Raw genomic sequence first — 27,200 nt, forward strand, 5'->3', positions numbered from 1 at the left:
TTATTTGTAGATCTTACTTTGGTGAACATTATTGCTGTTTACAGTTTATCTCTATCTATAATTATATTCAAGATAATAACCAAAAACTGCAAAATTTCCTTAAAATTACTAATTTGGGGGCAGCAACCCAACAACGGGTTGTCTGATTTGTCTGAAAATATCTGAGGGCATTTAGAAAAAAAACCTGTATAACTGTGATTTACAACAATTTATCGGATACCAAAGCCCGTAATTTCTGAAAAAATCAGTTGAGCGAAACGAAACTTGATCTGTAACTCATCATGGTTAACTCACATACCAAAAATCAGCTCAATATATGAAGGTGTTTAGAAAAAAAACTGTATAATGGTTTGTTGTGGAATGACGGAATGACAGAATTACAGAATGACGGAATGAAAGACAAGGGTAAAACTATATGGCCATGACAACTTTGTTGCATGGCCAGAAAAATAAAATATGAACCCTCTAAAAAATAATAAAAAAAACCTAATCCAAGCCTTCCCTTTGTGATATGGAACCATGTGGTACAATGTCAGAGAGATTCATACACTTTCACACAAGATATTGTCTGAAACTACAAAAATGCTTGTTATTGGTCCCTTATTCCAAAACTGTTGGTACTATAACCCCCAAAATCATATAGATATTAGCCAAAAACTGAATTTTATCCTTTCAACTATTTTAAGCCATGTTGGCAATCTTGGCTCGTGAGCGGGGTCATCGGACACATTTTAAAAACAAGAATGTGTCCATAGTACACGGATGCCCCACTCGCACTATAATTTTCCATGTTCAGTGGACCGTAAAATTGGGGTCAAAACTTTGATGTGGAATTAAAAGTAGAAAGATCATATCATAGGGAACATGTGTACTAAGTTTCAAGTTGATGTGACTTTAACTTCATCAAAATCTACCTTGATCAAAAACTTTAACCTGAACTTCGCACTATCATTTTCTATGTTCAGTGGACCATGAAATTGGGGTCAAAACTATAATTTGGCATTAAAATTAGAAAGATCATATCATGGGGAACATGTGTAATAAGTTGCAAGTTTATTGGACTTCAACTTCATCAAAAACTACCTTGACCAAAAACGTTAACCTGAACTTTTGCACTATCATTTTCTATGTTCAGTGGACCATGAAATTTGGGTCAAAACTATAATTTGGCATTAAAATTAGAAAGATCATATCATGGGGAACATGTGTAATAAGTTTCAAGTTCATTGGACTTCAACTTCATCAAAAACTACCTTGACCAAAAACTTTAACCTGAAGTGGGACGAACGAACGGACGAACGGAGGAACGAACGAACGAACGGAGGCACAGACCAGAAAACATAATGCCCCTCTACTATCGTAGGTGGGGCATAACTAGATATTCTTACGATAATTGCTGACAAGTTTGGTTGTCTGAGTAGTTTCAAAGGAGAAGATTTTTGTAAAAGATTACAAAAGTTTATGAAAAATTGTTACAAATTTACTATAAAGGGCCATCACTCCTTAATGGGTCAACTGACCATTTTAGTCATGCTGACTTATTTGTAGATCTTACTTTGCTGAACATTATTGCTGTTTACAGTTTATCTCTATCTTTATCAATATTCAAGATGATAACCAACCAGATGCTCCGCAGGGCGCAGCTTTATACGACCGCAGAGTTCAAACCCTGAACAGTTGAGGCAGAGACGTCTCTGGTTGAGGCAAGTATGGACACAACATTCAAGCTTGATACCGCTCTGAATTTGGATTGTGATTAAATAGTTGACACAACATAGGTTTCTGACACAGATTGAATGAGGTCTAAGAACTTAAACTTAAAAACTTAAAATTTTCAAATTGGACATTTACCTATTATGGTCCAATATATCCAAAATCTAAATACATGGTTAGATTCAGCATATCAAAGAACCCCAAGAATTCAATTTTTGATGAAATCAAATAAAGTTCAATTTTTGACCCTTTAGACCTCAATGTGGACCAATTTGATAACCGGGCCGAAATATCAAAAATCTAAATAGATATAGGAAGATGTGGTGTGAGTGCCAATGAGACAACTCTCCATCCAAATAACAATTTATAAAAGTAAACAATTATAGGTCAATGTACGGCTTTCAACACGGAGCCTTGGCTAACATCGAACAAAAAGCTATAAAGAGCCCCAAAATTACTAGTGTAAAACCATTCAAACGGGAAAAACCAACAGACTAATCTATATAAAAGACGAGAAACGAGAAACACGTATAAATTACATAAACAAACGACAACTACTGTACATCAGATTCCTGACTTAGGACAGGTGCAAACATTTGCAGCGGGATTAAACGTTTTAATGGTAACAAAACCTTCTCCCTTTTTCTGAAGCAATAGCATAACATCACAACATAGAAAAACACATGATAAAATATCAATTGGAAGGCTTAACTCAATCAAAAAACGTAAATTAACACACTATGAACGAATAAATTTGATCTGCGATATCTGAATGCAAATGCACAGTTAATAAAATATTAGGGACAAACATTCAAGGCCAAAAAGCAAACAAACAAGTCCTAGGGTTAGATTCAGCCTATATCAAAGAACCCCATATATTCATTTTTTTTTTAAATCAAACAAAGTTTAATTTTGGACCCTGATTTGGACCAACTTGAAAACTGGGCTTATAATCATAACTCTAAATACATGTTTAGATTCAGCATATCAAAGAACCCCCAGGATTCAATTTTTGTTGATATCAAACAAAGTTTAATTTTGGACCCCGATTTGGACCAACTTGAAAACTGGCACCATAAGCAGAAATCTTAATACATGTTTAGATTCAGCATATCAAAGAACTCCAAGGATCAATTTTTGTTGAAATTAAACAAAGTTTAATTTTGGACCCCGATTTGGACCAACTTGAAAACTGGGCCCATAATCAAAAATCTAAGTACATGTTTAGATTCGGCATATCAAAGAACCCTAATTTATTCAATTTTTGATGAAATCAAACAAAGTTTAATTTTGAACCCTTTGGGCCCCTAATTCCTAAACTGTTGGGACCAAAACTCACAAAATCAATCCCAACTTTCCTTTTATGGCCATAAACCTTGTGTTTAAATTTAATAGATTTCTATTTACTTATACTAAAGTTATGGTGCGAAAACCAGAGAAAAATGCTTATTTGGGCCCCTTTTTGGCACATAATTCCTAAACTGTTTGGACCCAAACTCCCAAAATCAAGCCCAACCTTCCTTTTGTGTTCATAAACCTTGTGTTAAAATTTCATAGATTTCTATTAACTTATACTAAAGTTATGGTGCAAAAACCAAGAAAAATGCTTATTTGGGCCCTTATATGGTCCCTATTTCCTAATCTGTTGGGACCAAAACTCCCAAAATCATTCCCAACCTTCCTTTTGTGGTCATAAACCTTGTGTTAAAATTTCATAGATTTCCATCTGCTTAAATTAAAGTTATAGTTCGAAAACCAATGTGTCTTCGGACGACGACGACGACATCATATCAATATACGACCGCAAATTTTTTTTGCGGTCGTATAACAATGGTAAAATTTCCTTATTACCGATTCAGGGACATCAACCCAACAACCTAAAGTCTGATTCATTTGACAATTTCTGGGCAGATAGATGTTGACCTGATACATAATTTAAACCAACATCAGATTTGCTCTAATTGATTTGGTTTAAGAGATATAAGCCAAAATCTACAGTTTACCCCTATGTTCTATTTTTAGCCATGGCGGCCATCTTAGTTGGTTTGCCGGGTCACCAGATTTTTTTTTAACTTGATACCCTTTGGGTCAGGTGAACTAAAAATGCAATACATGTACACCTTACAATCATTCAATACACAAAATAAAGTTGAATTATTGCTTAAAGTTTCTCAAGAAACAGTTTAACCAAGTAGAACAAGGTTGACCTGTAGTATCTGAGATGAAGATGTCTAAATTTGAAAAAAAATCCTTCAAAGCGTTTTCATGTACATGAAAGGAACATTGTTTGGCAGACGCTTTCATGCCCAATCCCTGTCCGCCTTCCTGGTCCCTGTTCGTCCGCCTGCCGTATATTTCCAAATGAATAACCAATTTTTACTTCGAAAATCCAGTTTAAAACGTAACGCAGTCAATTAACAATGAACAAATGAATAACCAGGTAACTTTTATAAGGATTGAATATCTATTTTTTTCCGTTGCTACGCATGTTTATTTTCTTAGAGTATTTTTTTATTTGGTAAACGAATCTATTTTTCAGCTCTCAACAGTCCAAATTATTTATTAAATATCTGCCCCCTCTAAAAAATAAAATAATTAAGGATGCTCTCTACTCTTCTTTTTAACTTCTTGTCAGTTATTTGATAATAAAGTTTAATCCATGTAGTACCAATGAATTTTTTTCGACTAACCCTAACTTTTCTACTCATATTTATATTACATATGGTTTGCCTAGTCATTTATGAAAATCTTAAAACATCTTTTTTTTTAAAGAGTTAATGTATGAAAAGTCTAGAGAGAATCATTTCCCGCCAAATTTTCAATTTTTATTTCTCAAAAACCAAATCACCAACCTATATTTTTTTTCTGCTTTTCAAGTTCATTTATTAACTATCAATTTATAAAAGTCGTTTTAAAAGCTATTTAATTTTAAAAGAGAAGCGAACATCTTTAAATAGTCGTCCGCCTACTGTGAAATTCTCATCTCTGGTTTTTAATGGAATATAATATTGATAAATCAATATTAAAGATTCAATTACTTTTATATATTTGAGGTCACAACCAAGCCTTCAACAAAATGAAAAACTTTCATCTCACTGCATGTTTAAGACGGCTGCTAGCACCGGTTTGACCGGACTTTTACGGAAACCAACGATCATGCACACCAAAACTGAATTGAAGAACAAAGCCAAGAAGTACTATCAATAAAGTAAATCAAGCGAATTCATCAATAGTTTTCTGGTATAAATTATCCGGAAAATCACACTTAACAATACAAACAAAAGAAGACAACCACAGGTCACATCCAGATATATATTAGATGTAAATTAGGTCGAAGAAGCCATTTTTGGTGATACACATGTATCTGAGTTAGGTTAACAGCATATACTTTTTAACCTTTTTTTTTCTATGTAGTTGATTTCGGTTTTTTTTGTAAACTGGTAACGCATTGATATATATGCCATGTACGCCCTTGTTAATATCTATATAGTGATTAATATCATCTTTACACTGTACAGAAAACAAGTTGTCATTTCAAATTCTTCAATTCGCCGTACAATTAACAAAGCTGTTTATGCCATTTTCTTTAGAAAGCAACTTTTTTTATGAAGCAAAACTATCAAAGTCTAGACATTTTTATGGAACAAAACAGTTGTGAATATCCGACCATCTGGGCCACAAAGGGTGATTGACCTTGAAATTCACCAAGTGCGTAGTTTTGAAGTAAAACATGAAATTCTGTCTATGTTTTCTTATTGCTGTCATAAAAAAAGTTTTATATGTGTATATTAGAAAATTGTTCGAAAAGCAGTTACCCAATTGAAACGGTAGAAATTATAAAAAAAAATAAAGGAATTCTTACCTTGTTTATTTAAAATGGTACTTAATTTTATTTCATAACCTCCGACAAGATATGACAGTGTTTACTCCCCTTGGCCGTCGATAGATTGCAGCACCGTAGCCTTTTAAAAGCTTTGATCCAAAGATTTGGTTTCATTCATTCAATGCAGTCACGTCTCAGTCATTACAGCTGCACGGACATGCTGGGCCAGCTCTCCATTACCCGCTATCTTCGATGAGGGTTTGCAGTTAGATGATCAACGACTTACTAATTTAGATGACAGAAACCAACCGTGGGCCAACGCCGTACAGTAAACGTAGTAGTTGGCGTATTCCCGCGTTAACATGAACTCCAAAACCTATTGTATCATGGGGGAGTGTAAAGCTGATTAACGTCCGAGGGCTGTATCCTAGGTGTTAATGATTGATCTTCATTTCACTGCCTCACGGCGTTGGTCCTGATAACGCTTCCTGTCATCTTTAGCACTACGTCCAAGACTCATCTACCAGTACTCCATCATCGAGGTTAGCGGACTGCCAAGCTGACCAAACTGGCCCTGAAAGCAGCCGTTGTGAAGAAGTAACAACAAAAATAGTAAACAAACCAAAAAGAACTCACAAAACCAAGATTGCGACCTTCAAATGGCCACCACCACCTGTTCCTGACCGATGCCGGCAAAAATTATTTAAACGCTCACCAATCACCTTCGGGCACCGAGCCGACCGTGCGAGGGCTGTATAGCCAGTAAAGGTCGTAAAAAACTTCCATTTGTATTGGTTTCATTCTCCAACTTGGCTCGCTTGCAGCATCATCAACTATCGGAAAACGCTTTGTATTCACTGTATTTTCGGTAACTTTTTATATTAGAGTGGATTTTTTATATCTATATTAATTCTCTTATTTATTTGCAAAATAAACTTTTGCTAATGGCTGATCGTGTTGGTATACACGCAGCTGAAAGTCGTGCAAGATGGCGACGCGTCCCCTACAAGTTCAAGTAAGAACAAGGGTAATAAGTTCCTCATACAGTTCGTCGGAAAGCTCGTCTGATAGCTCCGATTCAAGTAGTAGTGAATCGGACAGTGAAAGTGATACAGACTCGTCTTCGAGAACAAAGAGAAGCGTTTGTTCCGAGACTGTATCCGCCATTACTACGTATGAACGTTTCAACCCGACTGCAAGTAGTTCAGCGGGTAAGGCGATATTGTCAAAAGAACGTTTGAAATATGCCAAAACACAATTTTCAACCTTCGTGAAAGACGAAATTGTTGAAAAGAATATTCTAGAGCATGCTCCGATCCTGGACGATCCACACTTTCAGTGTAAACAAATAGACGAGTATGTCTATCCTATAATGGACAAATTAAATGCCGATTCAGATCGAGGCGCTGGAAAGGGCATTCAAGGTGTCCTAAAACGTATCTTTTAGAGAACATTCCAAAGAAAACCCAACAGTAAACAATGTTGACATAGCAATCAACATGTGTCAATTAGTTGAAAAGACTGTATGTTGTGCTGGTCAGGCAAGTCTGGCTGTAGATCGGCATAGACGAGTAAACACGTTACTAAAAATGACCGAGGATAACAAAAAAGCCAAAGAACTTTTGGACAAAAATGAGGATGTAATCTCTCAAAGTGAAAATTGTATATTTGGGGAAGGCTTCAAAAAAGTCCTCAAAAAGTCGAGTAAGACCTGAGAAGAAGCCTCAAAAATCGCCTTCAGTATTAAAAAAGGAAGGACAAAGAAAGGTGGTTTCAAGAAAAAGAGACGTGAGGTATATCACCACATGAACTACAATTACGACCACGAATCAAACCATACAAGTCATGGTACAAAAAACAGACATGTCAATCCAAGGAGGGGAAGAGAATCGCCCTTTCGTGATGGGCCCTCAGCACGAGGGAGAGGAGCTGGGGCAGAGGCATGACAAGAGGACATGGTAGTGCATACAGAGGAAGAGGATATAGAAGGTCAGTATCCCTTAAATATAAATCCAGGTGTAATGAGTCCAGATTCATGGAATCTAAATCAAGATTCATATCACTTACTGTCAATAATCAAGACAAATGTACCAAAAGTAATCCTGGACAAAAACTTTCAAATTTCCCAAATTCAGTGCAACCTTCCCATAGCAGGAAGGTTAAAATGTTTTTTAAAAAACTGGCAAAAAATAACAGGAGATCACTTTATTCTCCGAATAGTTCAAGGTTACAAACTAGAGTTCAATACCCTACCATTACAAAGGCAACTTCCTCAATGTTCAACAGAGAACAAAAAGATTCTATAAATCAGGAAATTCAGAAATTGCTAAAAAAAGGGAGCAATACAATCTGTTCACCAAGAACAGACCCAATTTTTAAGTTACATGTTTCTGGTTTCAAAAAAGGACGGAGAAAATCGTCCAGTAATAAACTTGAAAAAATTAAACAATTTCATAACACACGAACACTTCAAAACGGAAGGTTTATACATGGTGCGGGACCTACTGAAAAGGGGGGAATGGATGTGCAAAATAGATCTAAAAGACGCCTATTTGACAACAAACATTTACGAGGAAGACAGAAAATATCTAAAATTTCTTTGGGACGACAAAATTTACTAATTTACATGCCTTCCATTCGGTCTGGCCAGTGCACCAAGAATTTTTCCAAATTAATGAAACCAGTTGTAGGGTTGCTCCGAAAAATAGGGATTCGTCTGATTATTTATAATTACTTAGACGACATCCTTCTAATGACAGACTCAAAAGAAAAATTGATAGAGGCAAGAGATTGCACCATTTTTCTCCTCTAGGTTTTGTTATCAATTGGGAAAAATCCAAACCAAATCCAAGCCAACAAGTCGAGTTTTTAGACTTTTAAATAGATTCTCAAGAAATGTTATTCACACTTCCCAAAGAGAAAGTTGTCAAGATAAAACAAAAATACTATCAAATTTTAAATCTTCAATGGGTAACCGTAAGACAATTGTCAAAAATAACAGGCAAACTAGTTTCAACAATGCAAGCTATAATTCCAGCAAACCTACAATGCAGATACCTGCAGTTATTACAAATAAAATCGTTGGTAGAAGGCAAATCTTACGAAACAAAAATACAACTTTCAAAAGGGGCCCCAAGAAGAATTGGGAAGAAGATCGATCAATCAAACGGTCGGGCTATCATATCGGCCACCCCAGACATGGTTATAACCACAGATGCATCAAACAAAGGTTTGGGGGCTGTTTGCGGAATTATAAGTACTGGGGGACTATGGGATCTCCAAGAATTAGAGTATCACATAAACTTATAAGAACTCTTAGCGGCATTATTAGGGCTAAAAGTATTCACCAAATCTACAAAATGTTTAGCTGTTCATATGAGAGTAGACAACACTACAGCAGTAGCATATATAAACAAAATGGGGGGCACCTTAATACAGATGGTGAAAGAAATTTGGATGTGGTGCAAAGAAAGGGAGATTAATCTAACAACAGAGCATCTCCCAGGCAAGTTAAATCATCTTGCAGACTTGATTTTTGACGTGAATCCAGAAACACGTCAGACACATCCGATTGGATGCTGGACAGAGACATATTTTCCTAAGTAATAAAAGTCCTAGGTGATTGCGAAATAGACTTTTTTGCAAGTCGCTTAAATTATCAAGTAGAAATGTACGTCAGTTGACGATCAAACCCAAATGCTGTGGCTACAGACGCTTTCTCTCTAATTTGGACAAATCTAAAAGGCTTCGCTTTCCCTCCATTTTGCAAAATAGGGCGATGTTTGGCAAAAATACAAAAAGAAAAAGCAACAACTATTTTAATACACCAATTTGGCAAGCTCAGCCATGGTATCCAATGCTGTTAATGATGAGGATTGCAGACCCAATCCGTCTACCCAGTTTTCCTCAGATCCTCCGATCATCGACGGGTCAATTCCATCCACTGGCCCAGTCAGGGACCTTTCATCTGGCAGCTTGGAAGGTATCGGGGGACACACAATTACAGCAAATTTATCAAAAGCAGCTGCAGAATTATACTCCAAAGCATGGAGACCTGGTACCAGAGCTTCTTACAAAAGCGCCTGGAAACGATGGTCTACCTGGTGTAATTCTAGTGGAAATTAATCCTATTCAGACATCTGTGGAAAATATAATCGAATTTTTAACAACACTATTCAATGAGCAAAAATAATATCGCACTATTAACACATATAGTTCTGCAATTTCTAGAGATCATAACTTATTGAATAGTATTTCAGTGGGCAAGCATCCAGCTATAATCCATCATATGAGGGCAATATTCAATGTCAGAACACCTTTACCAAGATATCAATCATCTTGGGATGTTGACAAATTTCTTAGTTGTATTACAGAATGAAAATATTAGTTCAAAAGTTGACAATGTTACTCGCTTTAACATCTGCAGGGAGGGTTTCGGAAATTCATAAATTAAATTTAGATTTCATGTGTGATAAGGGTGATCACATTATTTTCCAAATACCTTCCCTCACTAAAACATTATCTCACTAATTTTTTATAAATTTGAAGATAATAATCTTTGTAGTGTTGTAGAATGTTTAAGAAAATATTTAGAACTGACTGAAAAAATCAGGGATACCAATGATAGATTAAATAGAAATTGGTTGTTATTAAGTTTTGTAAAACCTCATCATCCTGTAACCACAAGCACATTAGCTCGATGGTTAAAGTCAGTCATATCCTCAGCAGGCATTGATACAGCAAATCATAAAACTCATTCTACAAGATCAGCGTGTACATCTAAAGCTTTCAGAGCTGGTGATTCATCATCCGAAACCATGAAACAAGCTAGATGGTCAAACCTCACAACTTTTTCTAGATTTTATTGTAAACCACTGGCAGGAAGTGACTTTCAAAAAGCAGTTTTAATCAGGTAATAAATATATATTATTGTCGGAGGTTATGAAATAAAATTTTAGATTTCATAAGCACATGAAGTGTGCGTAATGGAATCCTAATTCTATGATTAACCGAAGACAAGATATGAAAGTGTTCCCGCCCTCCCTTCCCTATGTGTAATTTTATATGGAGCATTATTCATAAACATATGTATAAACACTTATATAAATCTAACACTGCTTGTCTTCGGTTAGATATATTTCTTATAAAGTTCAATTTTATTTTCAAATAAGAACTCTCCATTGGTGGATTTCATTATTCAAAAGATCAAGATCTGGTTGCTATTCTAAAACATATTCCTGCCATTGTTTGTTGTGCCAAAAGACACTGACTGTTACATTTATTTGTCAATGTACACGGTTTTCTACCTGTTCAAATGGAAATTTATTAGTTACATGTATATAAAGTTTTGTACTTTCTTATTATAGTATTTCTTTTATTTTACATAAACAACTACGGTTATAGAGTAATACAAATCTTCTTCAGCTGGTGATGCTTAAGCTCGCCAAGTTGGAGAATAAAACCAACAACAAATGGAAGTTTTTAACTACCTTGACTGGCTATACAGCCCTTCCACGGTCGGCCCTGGCTTGCGCCTTTTTGGGTATTAAATAATTTAATTTTTACCATGTGGTAATAATGAAACCAAGTCTTTGGAACAAAGCTTTTAAAGGGCTACGGTGCTGCCATCTATCGACGGCCAAGGGGAGTAAACACTGTCATATCTTGTCTTCGGTTATTCATAAAATTAGGATTCGATTACGAACACGCTTATGAAATCTAAAATTTTCGGTGGTGCAGCTGCTGATACACAGTGTGCAAGTATACTTAAATTTTACTTAAATAAACTCTTAGTAAAATAATCTATTGTTAAAATCTTTTAAAAGAAATTATCGTGATTTACATAAGCCTCGGTAACACCTTACCGGATAGCTCGAAAAGACGCTTAACAGATAACTTTTTTTTTCAATCCGTTCATGTCCGTAAGACGTGCGTCCATATCCGTTTGCATGTCCGTTAAGCCTACGTTTTATCCGTCGACGTCCGTTCTGTCCGATGGAAAATTTTGAGCATGTTCAAAACTTTGAACGGACGTCCAACGGATAAAATGTCCGTTGAACGTCCGTTAGGCGTCCATTTTGTACGGTATTCGTCCGTTTCGTTTCCGTTTTGTATCCGTTACGTGTCCGTTATACACCCGTTGGAGGTCTGGAAGATAAATTCACCAACGGACTTCTACCGGACGTTTAACGGATAAAACGGGTGTTGAACGGATGAGAAACGGACTTCTACCGGACGTATTGTAACGTTTTCCACGTTACGGCTGGAAATTATAATACGGTAAATTTATTAAGCCTGTTTTAGGCATCAATGACAAGCTTTTTCTCACAACGTTAAATGCTCTTTTAGGCAGGCAGCTATTGCAAATGTAAATGATCAAGACAGAATAAATAAATGAAATATTTATTATCTCAGTATCAACATGATTAACAAAATAACGATCCAATTCAATAAAATATACACAAAGTTTTTGGAAGTTTATTCTCCCGTCTATAAATATATCAGTATAAATTAAATGGCTTAACAATTTACGTGAGTCCAAAAAGACGTCATGTGACGGTGTGTGGCTTTAGTATAAATAGTAATTAAACGACTGAGTCATTTATTCCTTGTCTAAATAGCCGTGACTCTTTTAAAATGTAATGAGATTTTTATTTATGCATTTATAGAGTCTTTTTATAGACCTAAAGTATGCTTGTATGATTTATTATAATCACCTTGAAACTTTGAGTGTAATATTTATTCAACACGCTGAGCATCGAAAAGATTGTTGCAATATCACAAAGTGATAATATTGAGAGTACTTAGTACCTCAGGAGCCAATTCACGACTGAAGTTTACTTAACAAAATGTTCTCTATTTATACTAAATTCCAATGCACTTGATTATGACGTCACAATTTTCGATTACGACAATTGATCTGTTTTACGGCAGTATGTCTAACGTCAAAAGTTGTGTTTGTGACTCAGTGAAAATATGGTGAAAGCGATACATACATATTATTTATGACAAGAAAAAATTTATACAGATAAAAATACCACATGGGAATATCATTTATACATGTACAATATGGATAATTTAATCAACAGAATAATACAAAATGGTAAGTAAATACACTCACTCAATTGAGGAAAATCCTCCAATATGTCCCTTTCTCTCTCATAATTTGAAGAAATCATGAAGTAACGTTTTAACATAACTATAAATACAAAAACAATAATTCACAAATAACATTTTGAGCCTACATTTATATGTTTACCCCCTTTATAACCATATTTATGAAGTATAAACCTTGTGAAGAAAACACAGTTATAACATGTAAACACAAACATTACATAATTGAGGACTTGACTATGTTGTCATGTATGTATCTTGATATTCTCAGAAACGTGAAAAGATATTAAAAAAAAAAAATAAGTTAGTAATATTTGAGAGGTATGAAAGTTATCTCATGAAGTCATAATTTGCCATGATATACAAAAATAGTTTATTATTATTATTTCTGTCAAGAACGAAACGTACTTCCACGGTAGGGACAGTCGGTGTTGATAAATCCGTTACATTATAACGGATAAAACGGATGATGAACGGAGCCGAGAATAAATGCCAATTAAAATTTCGCGTCAGAAATGCCAATTATTGGTATGTCAGATTTCTTAAGGTTCATGAATTCTTATTATTCATAATCGATCTTAGAGTATATGCACGTCTTCACAATCAAGCAGTTCTTATTCAGGCCAGACACTGCCCTTTGGCGGAATTTTGATGAACAAACCAAAACCAGTTACACAGAATCTTTTTGAATATTTATGCGATTTACATGTATTATTAGTGTCGCCTTTGATTTTTCTGTATATCTTGTTCATCCGTTTTATCCGGTACGCTTCCGTTATGTGTCCGTTTTATGCGGTACTCGTCCGTTGGATATACGTTCGACATCTGTTCTGTCCGGTACGTGTCCGTTTCTCGTACGTTGCATATCCAGTGCGTGTCCGTTATGCATTCGTTACGTGTCTGTTTTATTCGGTCAGCACATCAACGGACTCCCCACGGATATCAATTTTGTCAACGGACAACTTTTATTTTCATCCGTTAGGCGTCCGTTCGTGCTATCCGGTAAGGTGTGACCGAGGCTTAAGTAATACGGATTTTATCAAATATATCTATCACATATATTTAAAGTCTTACTTTGACAGCTTGACTGTATGGGCCAATATTTGCTGGTGCCCAATGAGAGATACTTTGTACATGCATGGTATGTTTATCCTCATTGCAAGAACCGTAACATTCCAATTGCAATACAATATTTTCTGGCAGCGGTACTTGCACACATACCCTGAAAGAAAAAAATAATAAAGAAATCTAAATTTCTAAATGACAGGAAGCATTGGCTGTCTATGTCTTAACCAAATGTATCAACTATCAGAATTAACAATGGGGAATGTGTTCATGGGATACAGATGATGAGCTCGCTTACATACATGATGTTATAAAGTGACATCGATTGAAAAACCTTAAAAGTGACGAAAGGAGTAGGTCCAGTAAGGGCAGATTTTGGACTCAAATTTCAGTCCAGTAGTCAGCACTTCAGTGTTGACATGAATATCAATTATGTGGTCATTTTTATAAATTTCCTGTTTACAAAACTTTGAATTTAAGGACTTTCTTGTCCCAGGAATAGATTACCTTAGCCGTATTTGGCACAACTATTTGGAATTTTGGATCCTCAATGCTCTTCAACTTTGTTTTGTTTGGCTTTATAACTATTTTGATATGAGTGTCACTGATGAGTCTTATGTAGACAAAACGCGCGTCTTGCTTACTAAATCATAATCCTGGTACTTTTGATAACTATTCAGGTTCATCTGACGAAATATTTTGGACACTATTTAAACACTTAAAGGGAAAGTCCGCGATTTTTTACTTATCATCTAAATATGTTCATCTTAACATAAAAAACACATTCACAAAGTTTTAAATTTATATTCCTTCTAATAACGGAGAAAATAAAGTATTTGTAACTATTTTTGTTGACCTATGTGAGTGGGTTGTGACGTTTTAGTTGAATTCTGGGGAAAAATAAAATCTGTTAAAGTCTGATTGCTTTGTATCAACAATTTACGTAATTAAAAGCGCACAGATGACGGATGATCGTAGTTATTAACCACACTATAAGAATGAAAGAAAATGAATATGCGTGTACCGTTTTGTATTGATTGAATAAAACTTCATGTATGAAATTATCTAAACGTAAATATTTTCGAATTAATTTCATAAATTATTGTTGAGATTTTTTCATAAAGTATCTATTGAACATTTTTACTGACATTGAACTGAAAATATTTCTGTTTTATTTACCGTTATTATTTTGATAACAATTTCAATGCAAATTATGTGTGAGCAGAGTGTGTTTATTATTTTGTAAATTCATTGTATATTTCTCGGTTTGAGGTCAATTCGTTTATCTTGGAGCAATTTAGACACGGGTGTGAATTGAAGCATACATAGGTATGAATGTTGTTATTTGGAAAGGATAAACAGAAAGAGTACGTCGTATTTAATACACTAAGATTTAATACACAATGAGAATAAAGATACAATAATTAAATTGTGTAAATTAATTGAAAATAAAATTCAGATTCGTAATTCCGAAAGTGTAAAAAATTAAAATGACACAATTTTTGATTACTTTCTTTGTGGCAATTAGTGTAAAGATTCAAATATGTAGTAAATCATAGTACTTTTAATCTTTAATAAAAAAATCAATGTAATATTTCCCAATTTGATAGGGAGATATCATTGGACATCTGTTTAATATAATCAGAATCACCATACAAGCTTTGATAGTCAACACTTTCAGAAAGAGTTCCCATCGTCGGACGGAGAATATGAAGGCTTCCAAGAATGAATGACATGTCTGACTCCGGACAGTTAGTAAACGGACTTAACAATGATCTATAGGTATCGACCGCTTGTTCTTGATATTTGAAACTGCGTGAATATATACGTGTATGAGTGATAATTTCTTTTTCTATTGTATATTAACCAACTTTGTAAACAATATTTATCAAAAAATATCAAAGATGATCAAATAATTGTAAAAAAAACAAAATGTCAAAGTGGCTTGGCACTTAAATGGCTTCATGGTGCCAAGAAATCTTTCTTTTGAATGATTCAAAGTAAATAAATCTTCATTTTTCAAGTATGACACATGTCCTAAACTTTAATATAAATATATGTATTAAAAAATAAATATTTCAAGATATATCTCTTAAATAGTCAAACAATTGTCAACAGATTATTTGTGACTTTTTGTCCTGTGACTTTTTGTCCTGCCAAATTTGTGACTTTATGTCCTGTGACTTTTTGTCCTGTGACTTTCTGTCCGTTTACCGTTATATCTTGCCATACGTTTATATTGATTTGGTAGGTGATCACTCAAAATCTTTATTTAAAAATCCTGTTTGGGAGGTGTAGATTCACTTCAATACCGAATTTCGTCTATATATTTCACAAGTGTATACCATGGAGAAGATCTCAAGGTACATTTCTCCCATTTTATTTGGGTGTGCACCATCGATGTTTACAGCAATATTAAAGAATAAGATGATGATGGTAGAAAGAACTATGAGCGTCATGTGGCAATTATTACATGAATATTGGACCATGAGTTGTCAATCTGTAGGAAAAGATTTCCAATACAACCATATTGAGAAGGAATGTTTACATGCTATACTCTCGTACAAAAATTACAGGATTCTTGTGTCGTTTAACGTTTTACCAACGATGTTTAAAAATAAGACAGAACCAATTTAATGTCATCTTTCCCTATTTTAACTGGCAAGAATACCCCTAAAGCAGACAAGCAGTTTCTTTCTGTTATTGAATACCAAGAAAGAAAATTAATCCTGAAATTAATTTGAAACTTTGTTACTAAATAGTTTTCCTGCGGAAAATATTCACATCCCTTGGGGTTATTAGTGTACGTCTAGTGGCATATATATTACATGCATGTTGGAACAGGAAATTTGGCAAAAAGTACTTTCAGAACCATGTTAACATTCCCAACAATTGTGAGGATGACGAATTTCTTCTTTATTAGAGAACAATCTTATTGAAATATAAATCTGTGATTTTACTATGTCCATAACTTTGATAAACCAAAGCAAGTTAGATATCAAGCTGTATATAATTCAAATTGGTTCTCTTCTTCTTCTTCTTCTTTTGTCATACAATAGTCCATTGACATCCAATGATAACATACTGTTGGCATACGTAGACTAGTTTACAAAACTTTTTCCCCGTATTAAACAAAATGTATGTTTCTTTCTTATGTTCAATGTACACATGTTTATATTTTAAATGCGACTATCTATAGTTCCATAACTTTCTATCCAGGTGTATTTTTATCTAATCAATTCTTTTTTGGAATTATTTAGATTTTTATAAATAATATTCTTTGCACCAGAAATGTTATTTATTAACAACCGTATGAGTTTAGTAATGACTAGTATATCACTATCGGACACGCAAGACAGAGATGTATATTATACACCTGATAGTTCAAAATGAAAAGTTACAAGTTATCGGCCGTGTACACTGATCAATACCCTCAGAAGTGAAACGATGCATGAACTTGCAAGTCCGACAGGCCGGTGAAATTGCTTGAATATCTGGACGTTTCACCTCACAATACCTTTGGGAGTACAAATGTAATACCTTTAGCCATGCTGGTGATCAGATAAGGGAAGGTCCAAATTTATTCAAATAAGTTTATTTTAGAACAGAATTATGAACAAATTAGATTTTCGAAAACAGAACACTTATCATTTATTTTGATTTTTTAACTAATTCCCATATAAACAGTTTAAAACCAACAGACCATAGTTATTTAAAAAAAATTTAACATTTTCCGTATTAAGTTAGTTAGTCAGATAAAACAACCGTACAATTGACAAGATATCGACACGGAATTACGACAACATTAGGTTACTTAAGTTTTGGTCTTTTGTGGTTCATAGACATATCATGGTTTTTAAACAGAGAAGGTGTCAAAATGGTGGCACGCCAGTATTGATACTCTAAATTTTAAATCAATCGTGATCTCTTATCTAGCAAAATAAAACTAATATTTATATGAATTTGAGCATTTTTATACAGAATGGACATAATATCAATTTTTGAATTGTTTTGTGGAGTTTCCCTTTGAATGTCTATAGTATTTCAGTTGATTCAACTAGTTTATGTGAAAGATTGTAACTGATTAGTCATTAACAACGCCCCGATTCAAGCTTAAATATGAAAAATATATCAAATATGCCAAGAAATGTCATTTTTCAGACGGTTTTTGTCAAAAATGAAAGTGGCCGCATGCGTGTTCATCCTCAACCTTTATATATGTTATGTATTATCATCAAATACAACTAACATTTCAATATTAAGAATTAACACAAATGTGGCCACTTTCAATTAAGACGAAAACCATCAAAAATTTAACTAAAATGCTACAATTGTGAAGATTTCAGTAATTAAGCACAACTTAACGATGCTAGTTCCGGCGATATATGTGCATTGTTTTGTCAAAAACAGCCCATATTTATGTAGTGGAAGCATTCTACCTTGCAATAAATAACTAAAACTTTTAACAATTTTGTAAAATGGCTATATTTTGGGGTCAAAAAGGGGTCTTACTGGATCAACTCCTTTGTACTTAATCTTGTGTTTAGTGGTAATAAGTATTGTGTATAAGTTTCATAACTTTTGGTTGAGTCAATCTTTAGTTAGAGAATGAAAACATAACAATCATCATTCTACAATTTATAAAGGGCATAACTCTACAACAGTATTTTGATCTGTATTTTGTGGTTATAGCATAATATATAAGATTCATAACATTTGGTTGAGGCTAACTAAGTTGGGGAACGGAAAGGAAATATTTAACAATTTGTCCATTTTTAAGGGGTATAACTCTGGTTAAAAAGATGCCTCAAAAATTCAATTTTATCTGTTTTTCATGATAATATGCACTGTGTATAAGGTTTCATAAAATTTGATTGAGGCAAACTTAAGAGAATGAAAACAAACAGAGGGATTTACTGACGTAAATAGTTATCAAAAGTACCAGGATTACAATTTTATACGCCAGACGCGCGTTTCGTCTACATAAGACTCATCAGTGACGCTCATATCAAAATAGTTAAAAAGCCAAATAATAAACAGGCAAACACTTAAGTAAGAGAATGAAAACAAACTGTGGGATTTCCTGACGTAAAACAGGCAGACAGGAGTGCAAACCTTAAATCCCCTCTGACTTTGTCAAGAAAATATTAATAACAAAATTATATTTGTTACCCTTTGGGTCTAGTGAGCCAACATGCATTGGCTTATCATAACTAAAATGTCAATATAGATGAACAACAATAAAGGTTGGAGATGTCATAATATTATAAATATATCCATAGTAATTTTATTAGAAGGTATAAGAACATACCTGGCAGGTGGATTTAGTCCAAAATATTTCTTATATATATCATTAATTGCTCCGAAATCATTCATATCACTGATGTACAGATTTATCATACATAGGTCACTCAAGCTCCAGTTTCCAGTACGCTCCAACATGCATTCTACCAACAGAAAAAAAGTTTCCATTGTTCATAGAAAATATTAAGCTCTAAACAAAATATAATCAAACAGTTATGATATTGATTGGATAGTTACCACAAAATAAATTCGGTTACAGAAATATTACAATATATGGTCTAGGATAAAATACTTCACCAAGCGCAGCCTGATACAACCGCAGATTGAACCCCGAACAGTTTAGGCGAGTTTGGACACAATATATTATTCAAGCTTTATACTGTGTGAATATGGATGTGCTAAAATTGATAACATAACACAGGTTTTTGACACAAAATAAATGTGGTCAAAGATCTTAAAATTTGAAATGGGACATTTAATGTATCAATGTAAAAATGAAAAATAAATTGGGAAAAAAATTCTAACAATTTATGATTTTTATTTTTAATTATTTCTTTTTAAAACAAGACGGCACCTGCTAAAATGTGCTGCCTTTTATGATCCAAGAAAATGAGGCAATAAATCTAACAAAAAATACAAGTAGGTCTTATAATCATTCAATACACTAGGTATAGTTGACCTTTGCTTATTATGCTAACAGTTTTTAAGAAACTAGATTTACCAAAACTAGAGGCTCTCAAGAGCCTGTATCACTCACCGGACATTACTTGGGTTTTAGAAATCGTATAAAAAAAGATAACATTTGGTTTAATATTGCATTCCATTCTGTAGTTTTCTAGAAGAAGACATTTATTTTTATGTATTTCTCATGGGGTCCTTTGTTAAACTAAGTCCCCTACTGGCAGCCTTCTTGGATGATGGATCGGGTACAAAGTTCTAAAACTTGGTTTGAACATTCATGTTATGTTTGGTTTCATTCCATTTAGTGGTTTTCAGAATAGAAGAAGACTTTTGTATGCATTTCCCTTAGGGTCCTATGTTAAACGAAGTCCCCCCTGGCGGCCATCTTGGATGTTGGATGGGCGATAAAGAAACAACACTTTGTTAGCATTTCATAAGACATTCACACTTTATTTGGTTTCATTCCATTCAGTGGTTCTCTAAAAGAAGAAATGTGTATTTATTTCCCATTGTTTCCCATTCCCTATTTTAAACTAAGTCCCCCCAACTGGCAGCCATTTTGGATGTTGGATCAGCAACAAAGTTACAACACTTGGTCAGCATCCCATAAGGAGCATTCGTGCTATGTTTGGTTTCCATCCATTCAGTGGTTCTCTTAAAGAAGACATTTGTATGTATTTCATATCTTAGGGGACATTTCTACTACTTTTCAAGTTGATAGGACTCAAACTTCATCAACAAGAGGCTGTCAGAGTGACAGCAAACCAGATTCCCTGCAGAGGTCGAATGCTGAACAGTTGAGCATGTATTGATTCTCCATTTATGCTAAAAACAGCTCTGAATTTGGATTGTGATTGAATATTTGACATAGAATAGGTTTTTGACACAGTATGAATGTGGTCAAAGAACTGAAAAATTGGAAATTTGACATTTATCTACTAGTATTATGGTCCACATTCTTCTAAATCTGGGTACATATTTAGAATCAGCATATCAAAGAACCATAAGAATTCAATGTTTATGGAAAATAAAATAAATGGAAAATGCGTCTGCATGGACACACATGATGTCCCCGCTTGCATATAACATTATAAAGGGACATAACTCAAGAATGGTAAAAGGTAAAAGTGACGCTAACCAAGTTTGCATTTGATCTGAGTATTATGGTATTGTGTATAAGTTTCATAATATTTGGTTTGGGCAAACTAAGTTACAGAACCTAAACTAAAAATTTGGCAGATTTTCGATTTATAAAGGGGCATAACTTAAAAATGTTTAAATGAAACTACCCAAATTCAACTTGATCTGTGTTTTAATTTGTGGTAATAAGCATTGTGTATAAGTTTCATAACATTTGCTAAGTCAACTTAAGTAAGAGAACGGAAACTAGAGATTTTGCAATTTTTCCATTTTGAAAGGGGCATAACTTGGTCAGCATCTCATTAGGAACATTCATGCTATGTTTGGTTTCCATCCATTCATTTCTCTTAAAGAAGACATTTGTATGTATTTACCATAGGGTCCTATGTTAAACAAAGTCCCTCGCTGGTGGCCATCTTGGATGATGGATCGGCAACAAAGTAACAACACTTGGTCAGCACCTCATAAGGAACATTCATGTTATGTTTGGTTTCATTCCATTCAGTGGTTCTTTAAAAGAAGTCATTTGTATGCATTTCCCATAGGGTCCTATGTTAAACTAAGTCCCCCGCAGGTGGCCTGGTCTATAATCTTGGATGATGGATCGGCTACAAAGTAACAACACTTGGTAAGCACCTCATAAGGAATATTCATGCCATGTTTGGTTTCATTCCATCCAGTGGTTCTCTAGAAGAAGTTTAAAATATAAAAAGTTAACGACGGACGATGGACAACGGACACCAAGTGATTAGAATAGCTCACTTGGCCCTTTGACCCAGGTGAGCTTAAAAAACCACTGAGCGATGACCCGTGAAAAAAATTCTTCAGATTTACCTTTTAACTTATTCATTGCTAGACATGTCATTTCCTCTGTTGTTTTTCCTCTTTCTCTTTTCACTGTCACACCTGTTATCCAAATGTCTTTCTCTCTCTGTTTGACTTGCAGTTTTATCAAATCTTTAAAATTAATGACAAATATTCAAAATATACACATACAGAGGCTCAGTAAATTTTGTGTACAGGTAAATTTGTGAAAATGATGTAGTATTCGAGCTTTTGATTTTGCTTATCAATTAAGTACATTCCTTTTTGAATTTTCGCAGGAATTCAGTATTTTTGTGATTTTACTTTTATTTACTGTACATGTTTCAACAAGGTCATCACAGATCTTTGACATGCCAAATGAAAGCTAAGTTCATTAACACTTACACTTTCATTCAGGGGCTGTAATAAGAATGCCTTTCTAAACTGTGAGTGATTTTTTTAAAATAATACGGTTTATCTCATTTATAAGATAAACCAATTTAATTAAAGAGAAATGATTATTGCCTCATTCGGATCCGGTTCTTGTTTCCCGCCAATCAACGTCACATGACTCGTCAGCATTACATTGCACTAGCCAATCTTGTAGATATGATTAGGAATAAGATAATCTGGTGGTGATAAGATAAGATTACTGAAAGGGTTATTTATTATTATAATTTGATGTCATATATCTAATTCGTGGCCTTTTTTACATGTCTCTGCTTTAATGTACATAAATTATATAACCATGCAGTCGTTTTGAAGACGCACCTAGCGCTATTACACACAAGATACACACGAGGGCAATAAGTGCAAATTCCTCAATCTTTATTTACTTTATAGATTCTACCACTTCTATACACAATTATACACTATCTGTTAGATGGCTCAGCTGACGTGTAAATGAAATACACTATATGAGAGATTGTGTGGCGGATGACGCGATAGCTTTAGATTAAATCCATCAGAGTCGATGGCTTAGATTAAAATATTTACAAGTGAAAATCCTTTGAACTTGTACAGTCTTAAATATTTCCTAAACTGTTTGATACACTTAAATCGGCATTACTATATAAAAAAAAAATGTACATAAATTATGCCTACTGTTTTCTCGTTTGACTTGTTTAATTTTTTTTTCTTTTTGGTTTTTAATTACTCATTAATGCAGTATCATGGGCTCTGCTCATTGTTGAATGTAGTACAATGACTTTGTTTAATGCAGTATGGGCCCTGCTCATTGTTGTAGGCAGAAAAGTGACTAAATGTTATTAATGCGACTTGGGCTCTGCTCATTGTTGACGGCAGTACAATGACTTATTGATATTAATACAGTATGGGCCCTGCTCATAAATGATGGCAGAAAAGTTACTAAATATAGTTAATGTGGCATGGGCTCTGCTCATTGTTGAAGGCAGTAAAATGACTTTTTGTTTTATTTTATTTGCCGTTTGTTCTACTGTGAAGAGTTGTCTCATTGAATCATACCAATTCTATTTACACAAGTGAGCTTCTCAGTTACATGTTTATGTTTAATTTTTGCATGTTTGCCTAGCTATTTACATTATGCATGTGTTCCTGTTGTAAATTATGCTTTATTAAATATGATATTTGATTTTGATATGAAATATCAAGTCAGACAGTTGAACTTGTGAGAGATTTGCACAGCTCATGTTTACGTTGTTGAATTTTACATACCAAGCCCGACCCTAAATTTTCTGACTTGCGTAAATATAGTTCATATAGTGATACAAGCAAATATAGTTATACAAGCGATAGTCTGTATAGGTTTCAAATAGCTTACTAATGCTCATGGACAGGACAATTAGTTTACCAACAAGTCAACTAATGGCAAATAAGAGAATAATGTGCACTATTCACACAATTATCAAATTACTTTATATCTCACGAAGCAGAAGACAGAGCATGGTACACAACATCCTCTTTACTTTGAAGTGCGATAATGTTATTGTATATATACATGGACATATATTGTTTAGATTATTTTTGATTGTCTTATCTAACTCAGATATGTGAACATTGAGGTTTTAATACGTTTGTATTTTAATATCACATTTATTTTACATGTCGACACGAACTATGGGCTTACCCACATCTATTTTTAGAAACAAAACAAATATGCGGTATATAAGTTACTGTTAAGGACTTTTACAAACAAACACGCATATTATCCAGATGAGAATCTCGATGAATTGTTAAATTTATTTCAAATACTCTTGATCTATTTCCTTCTATTAAAAGAAACTTTTAGCATTCTTATCTATATACAAAGCTGATGGACACAATCTTTTTAATTCTAGTCGGAATTAATCAACTATCCATTACTTAAAGTAATACCTTGGAATTTTACTCTAGCACCTTGTTCTTTTAGGTCACAAAATATATTCGACGCAAAACTATTCAAGATTGAACTTTCCAAAAACATGTATCCGAATTTTAAGTACTAATAGGAATGCATGGGGTAGCCAATTTAGTACAGGAAACGCCTAGTTCTTTTAGGTCACAAAATATATTCGACGTAAAACAATTCAAGTTTGAACTTTCCAAAAAAGCGGCACATACTGTTTAGCTGTATCTGAATTTTAAGTACTACTAGGAATGCATGTGATTGCCAACTTAGTCATGTTAGTACAGGATATGTGGTACTTTCTATGTATTGATTGATATGATTTTTTTTTTTTTTTGTTTACGTTCTACACCCTTGGTTTTTAAAATATTGGTCACGTTACTTGTTTAAAATTAATATATATCCTATACAAAGGTACACGAGCTTGAAGGAGTGCCTAGAATAGCACATAATATATATACAGGTAATGTATTTTCGTAAACTTTGTAGAGGATACTAAAATTGAAAATGGAAAACTAATATTAGTGCATATTACAGATTAACAAAGCAATTGAGTAGATTCATGGCATACCACCATCTTACATTGTACTTTTGCAGTGACCAGTCAGTATAGTTATTACCCAAATCTCCGAATGTGTACACAGATGTTCAATTTTATTGATTATACTGTTTATTTGTATGAAGAAACTTCCTGATTTATCGCATTATATCTCTTAGAAATATTTAACAAGTTCCAAACTTATGTGCTTTAGAATACATTTTGTTCAACTAAGTCGGTTAAGGCGAGATAACTCTTTTAGTAAACCCATTGATAATTCATGATCGGGTTTTCAGTGGATGTATTACTGCTAAAATAATGCGTTTTATGATGATTTAAATATATATATATAACATGGATAATACAACGAAAGAAGTGATTTCTTCAAAAACAGCACCTTTATAACAAAGCTATTACAAAAGGAAAAATATGATTGTCTAAGATTCAAACATATTAACAAAGAATAATGCCTTCTTAGCTAGTTCACCTAAATGGACCTTTAGGTTGTGGGAAAAAAAGGGGGGGGGGGATTCTGATGAGTGTGTATAGACACACTCAAGTGGCAAGATTAAGGGGTTATGATCGTTTCCCGTAATTGTACGTCGGATCATATTAGGTTTTTACTTTCCTGCGGTACCGCAGGAAGTTCTGTTGAGACCATCTCATGTCTACCCTGAGTGGCCGGTTCTGAATTGGTACCAGTTCGAGCTTGACTGTTAATGATACATAGTATGGCCTATGTATTCAGTGTTTTATAATATAAAAAATGTTAATCTTTACTCCCCTGAAACCAGGGGGTGATGCGAATAAGACCCGACGTATTTGGGGATCATAACCCTCGTTCTCTTTAGGATTTAACCTGGAGGAACTTGAGCATCCATTGCTACCAATGGTGCACAGATTTGTCAGTTAAAACTAGCATGTCGGCATTCTGTAATCATGTCAGACCTCGTCATTCTAAGTGAACTGTGGCCGTTATTTCCACATTATTTATTTGTTTGTTATGTTTTTGCCTGAAAATGGATTCTTTGATTAATACGGTTTATCTCATTTATAAGATAAACCAATTTAATTAAAGAGAAATGATTATTGCCTCATTCGGATCCGGTTCTTGTTTCCCGCCAATCAACGTCACATAACTCGTCAGCATTACATTGCACTAGCCAATCTTGTAGATATGTAAAAGTTTCAAAAACCCACCCACCTCCCCTTTCAATCTGCCACCTAATAACAATTCTTGTGTCTGCTGCTGTTTTATTTATCTTTTCAGAATGACCAGAACATGCCGGATCTATAACTTTTTGGACAAAAAAGAGGAGACAACCAAGCCGATGGATTTGATAGCTAAATCATACGTTCGAGAACTATAATTATTATGTCAATGCTAATTTCATGAATGGCTACCACCTTTATCTAAATATTTAGACACAATCAGTGTGAAAATGGAATTACCAATACCTGGTATTAGTGCTTCGCCTAGATGCATTTAACTTTGACTTTATTTGGATAAAAATCATGCAGCATTTATTTTAATTACTCGATTCTAATTGTTCATTGTTTTGTAATAAAATCATTCGTCACAGTCAAAAAGGATGTCGGGATCTGGCAAGATTAAGGGGTTATGATCGTTTCCCGTAATTGTACGTCGGATCATATTAGGTTTTTACTTTCCTGCGGTACCGCAGGAAGTTCTGTTGAGACCATCTCATGTCTACCCTGAGTGGCCGGTTCTGAATTGGTACCAGTTCGAGCTTGACTGTTAATGATACATAGTATGGCCTATGTATTCAGTGTTTTATAATATAAAAAATGTTAATCTTTACTCCCCTGAAACCAGGGGGTGATGCGAATAAGACCCGACGTATTTGGGGATCATAACCCTCGTTCTCTTTAGGATTTAACCTGGAGGAACTTGAGCATCCATTGCTACCAATGGTGCACAGATTTGTCAGTTAAAACTAGCATGTCGGCATTCTGTAATCATGTCAGACCTCGTCATTCTAAGTGAACTGTGGCCGTTATTTCCACATTATTTATTTGTTTGTTATGTTTTTGCCTGAAAATGGATTCTTTGATTAATTTTCAGTAGACTGATTATTCCCTCTAAATCAACACCCGAGTCTGATTCTAAGGGTTTTGGTCAATAATAGATAACAACATTTTTTCTACTATTTTTAATATCTTTTAAGAATATGTTATTGTGTTGCAGAAATAGGTCTATGGGCTTCTTTACCAATAGTTATAACACAAAAAATAGTAACCTGATGCTCCGCAGGGCACAGCTTTATACGACCGCATAAGTTGAACCCTGAAAGGTTGGGGCAAGTATGGACACAACATTCAAGCTGGATTCAGCTCTAAATTTGAATTGTGATTAAATAGTTGACACAGCACAGGTTTTGGACACAGAATGAATGTGGTCTAATGAACTTAAAATATTTTTTTTCTCTTTGAGCAATCACTATGCTGTTGAATATTAATCCTCTCAAAAAAATGAAGAAATTTTCTTTTTATTTATGAAATCTGAAATGAGAAAAATTAACCCACCCCCATTTTTTTTCACATCCCCCTTTCCCTTTTTTCAAAACTGATCTCAATTCAAATTTCTAATGGAGTTTGCAACAATAACTACTCATTTAAATACATCATAAAAT

At 34.1% G+C, this 27,200-nt stretch overlaps 1 protein-coding gene across 2 annotated transcripts in view; it reads right to left on the reverse strand.

Annotated features, from left to right (window-relative positions):
• Positions 1–27,200, reverse strand: part of LOC139514224 (uncharacterized) — a 145,624-nt gene that overhangs the window by 16,552 nt on the left and 101,872 nt on the right. For both annotated transcript variants that reach the window (XM_071303076.1, XM_071303077.1), the window contains 3 exons: positions 21,674–21,796; positions 19,026–19,161; positions 13,724–13,871 (listed from right to left, as the gene is read on the reverse strand). In XM_071303076.1, the coding sequence (XP_071159177.1) occupies positions 13,724–13,871; positions 19,026–19,161; positions 21,674–21,796 (407 nt within the window). The remainder of the gene's footprint in view (positions 1–13,723; positions 13,872–19,025; positions 19,162–21,673; positions 21,797–27,200) is intronic.

This window comes from Mytilus edulis, chromosome 3, assembly GCF_963676685.1.
Source record: "Mytilus edulis chromosome 3, xbMytEdul2.2, whole genome shotgun sequence".
In the NCBI taxonomy this organism is placed as follows: Eukaryota; Metazoa; Mollusca; class Bivalvia; order Mytilida; family Mytilidae; genus Mytilus; species Mytilus edulis.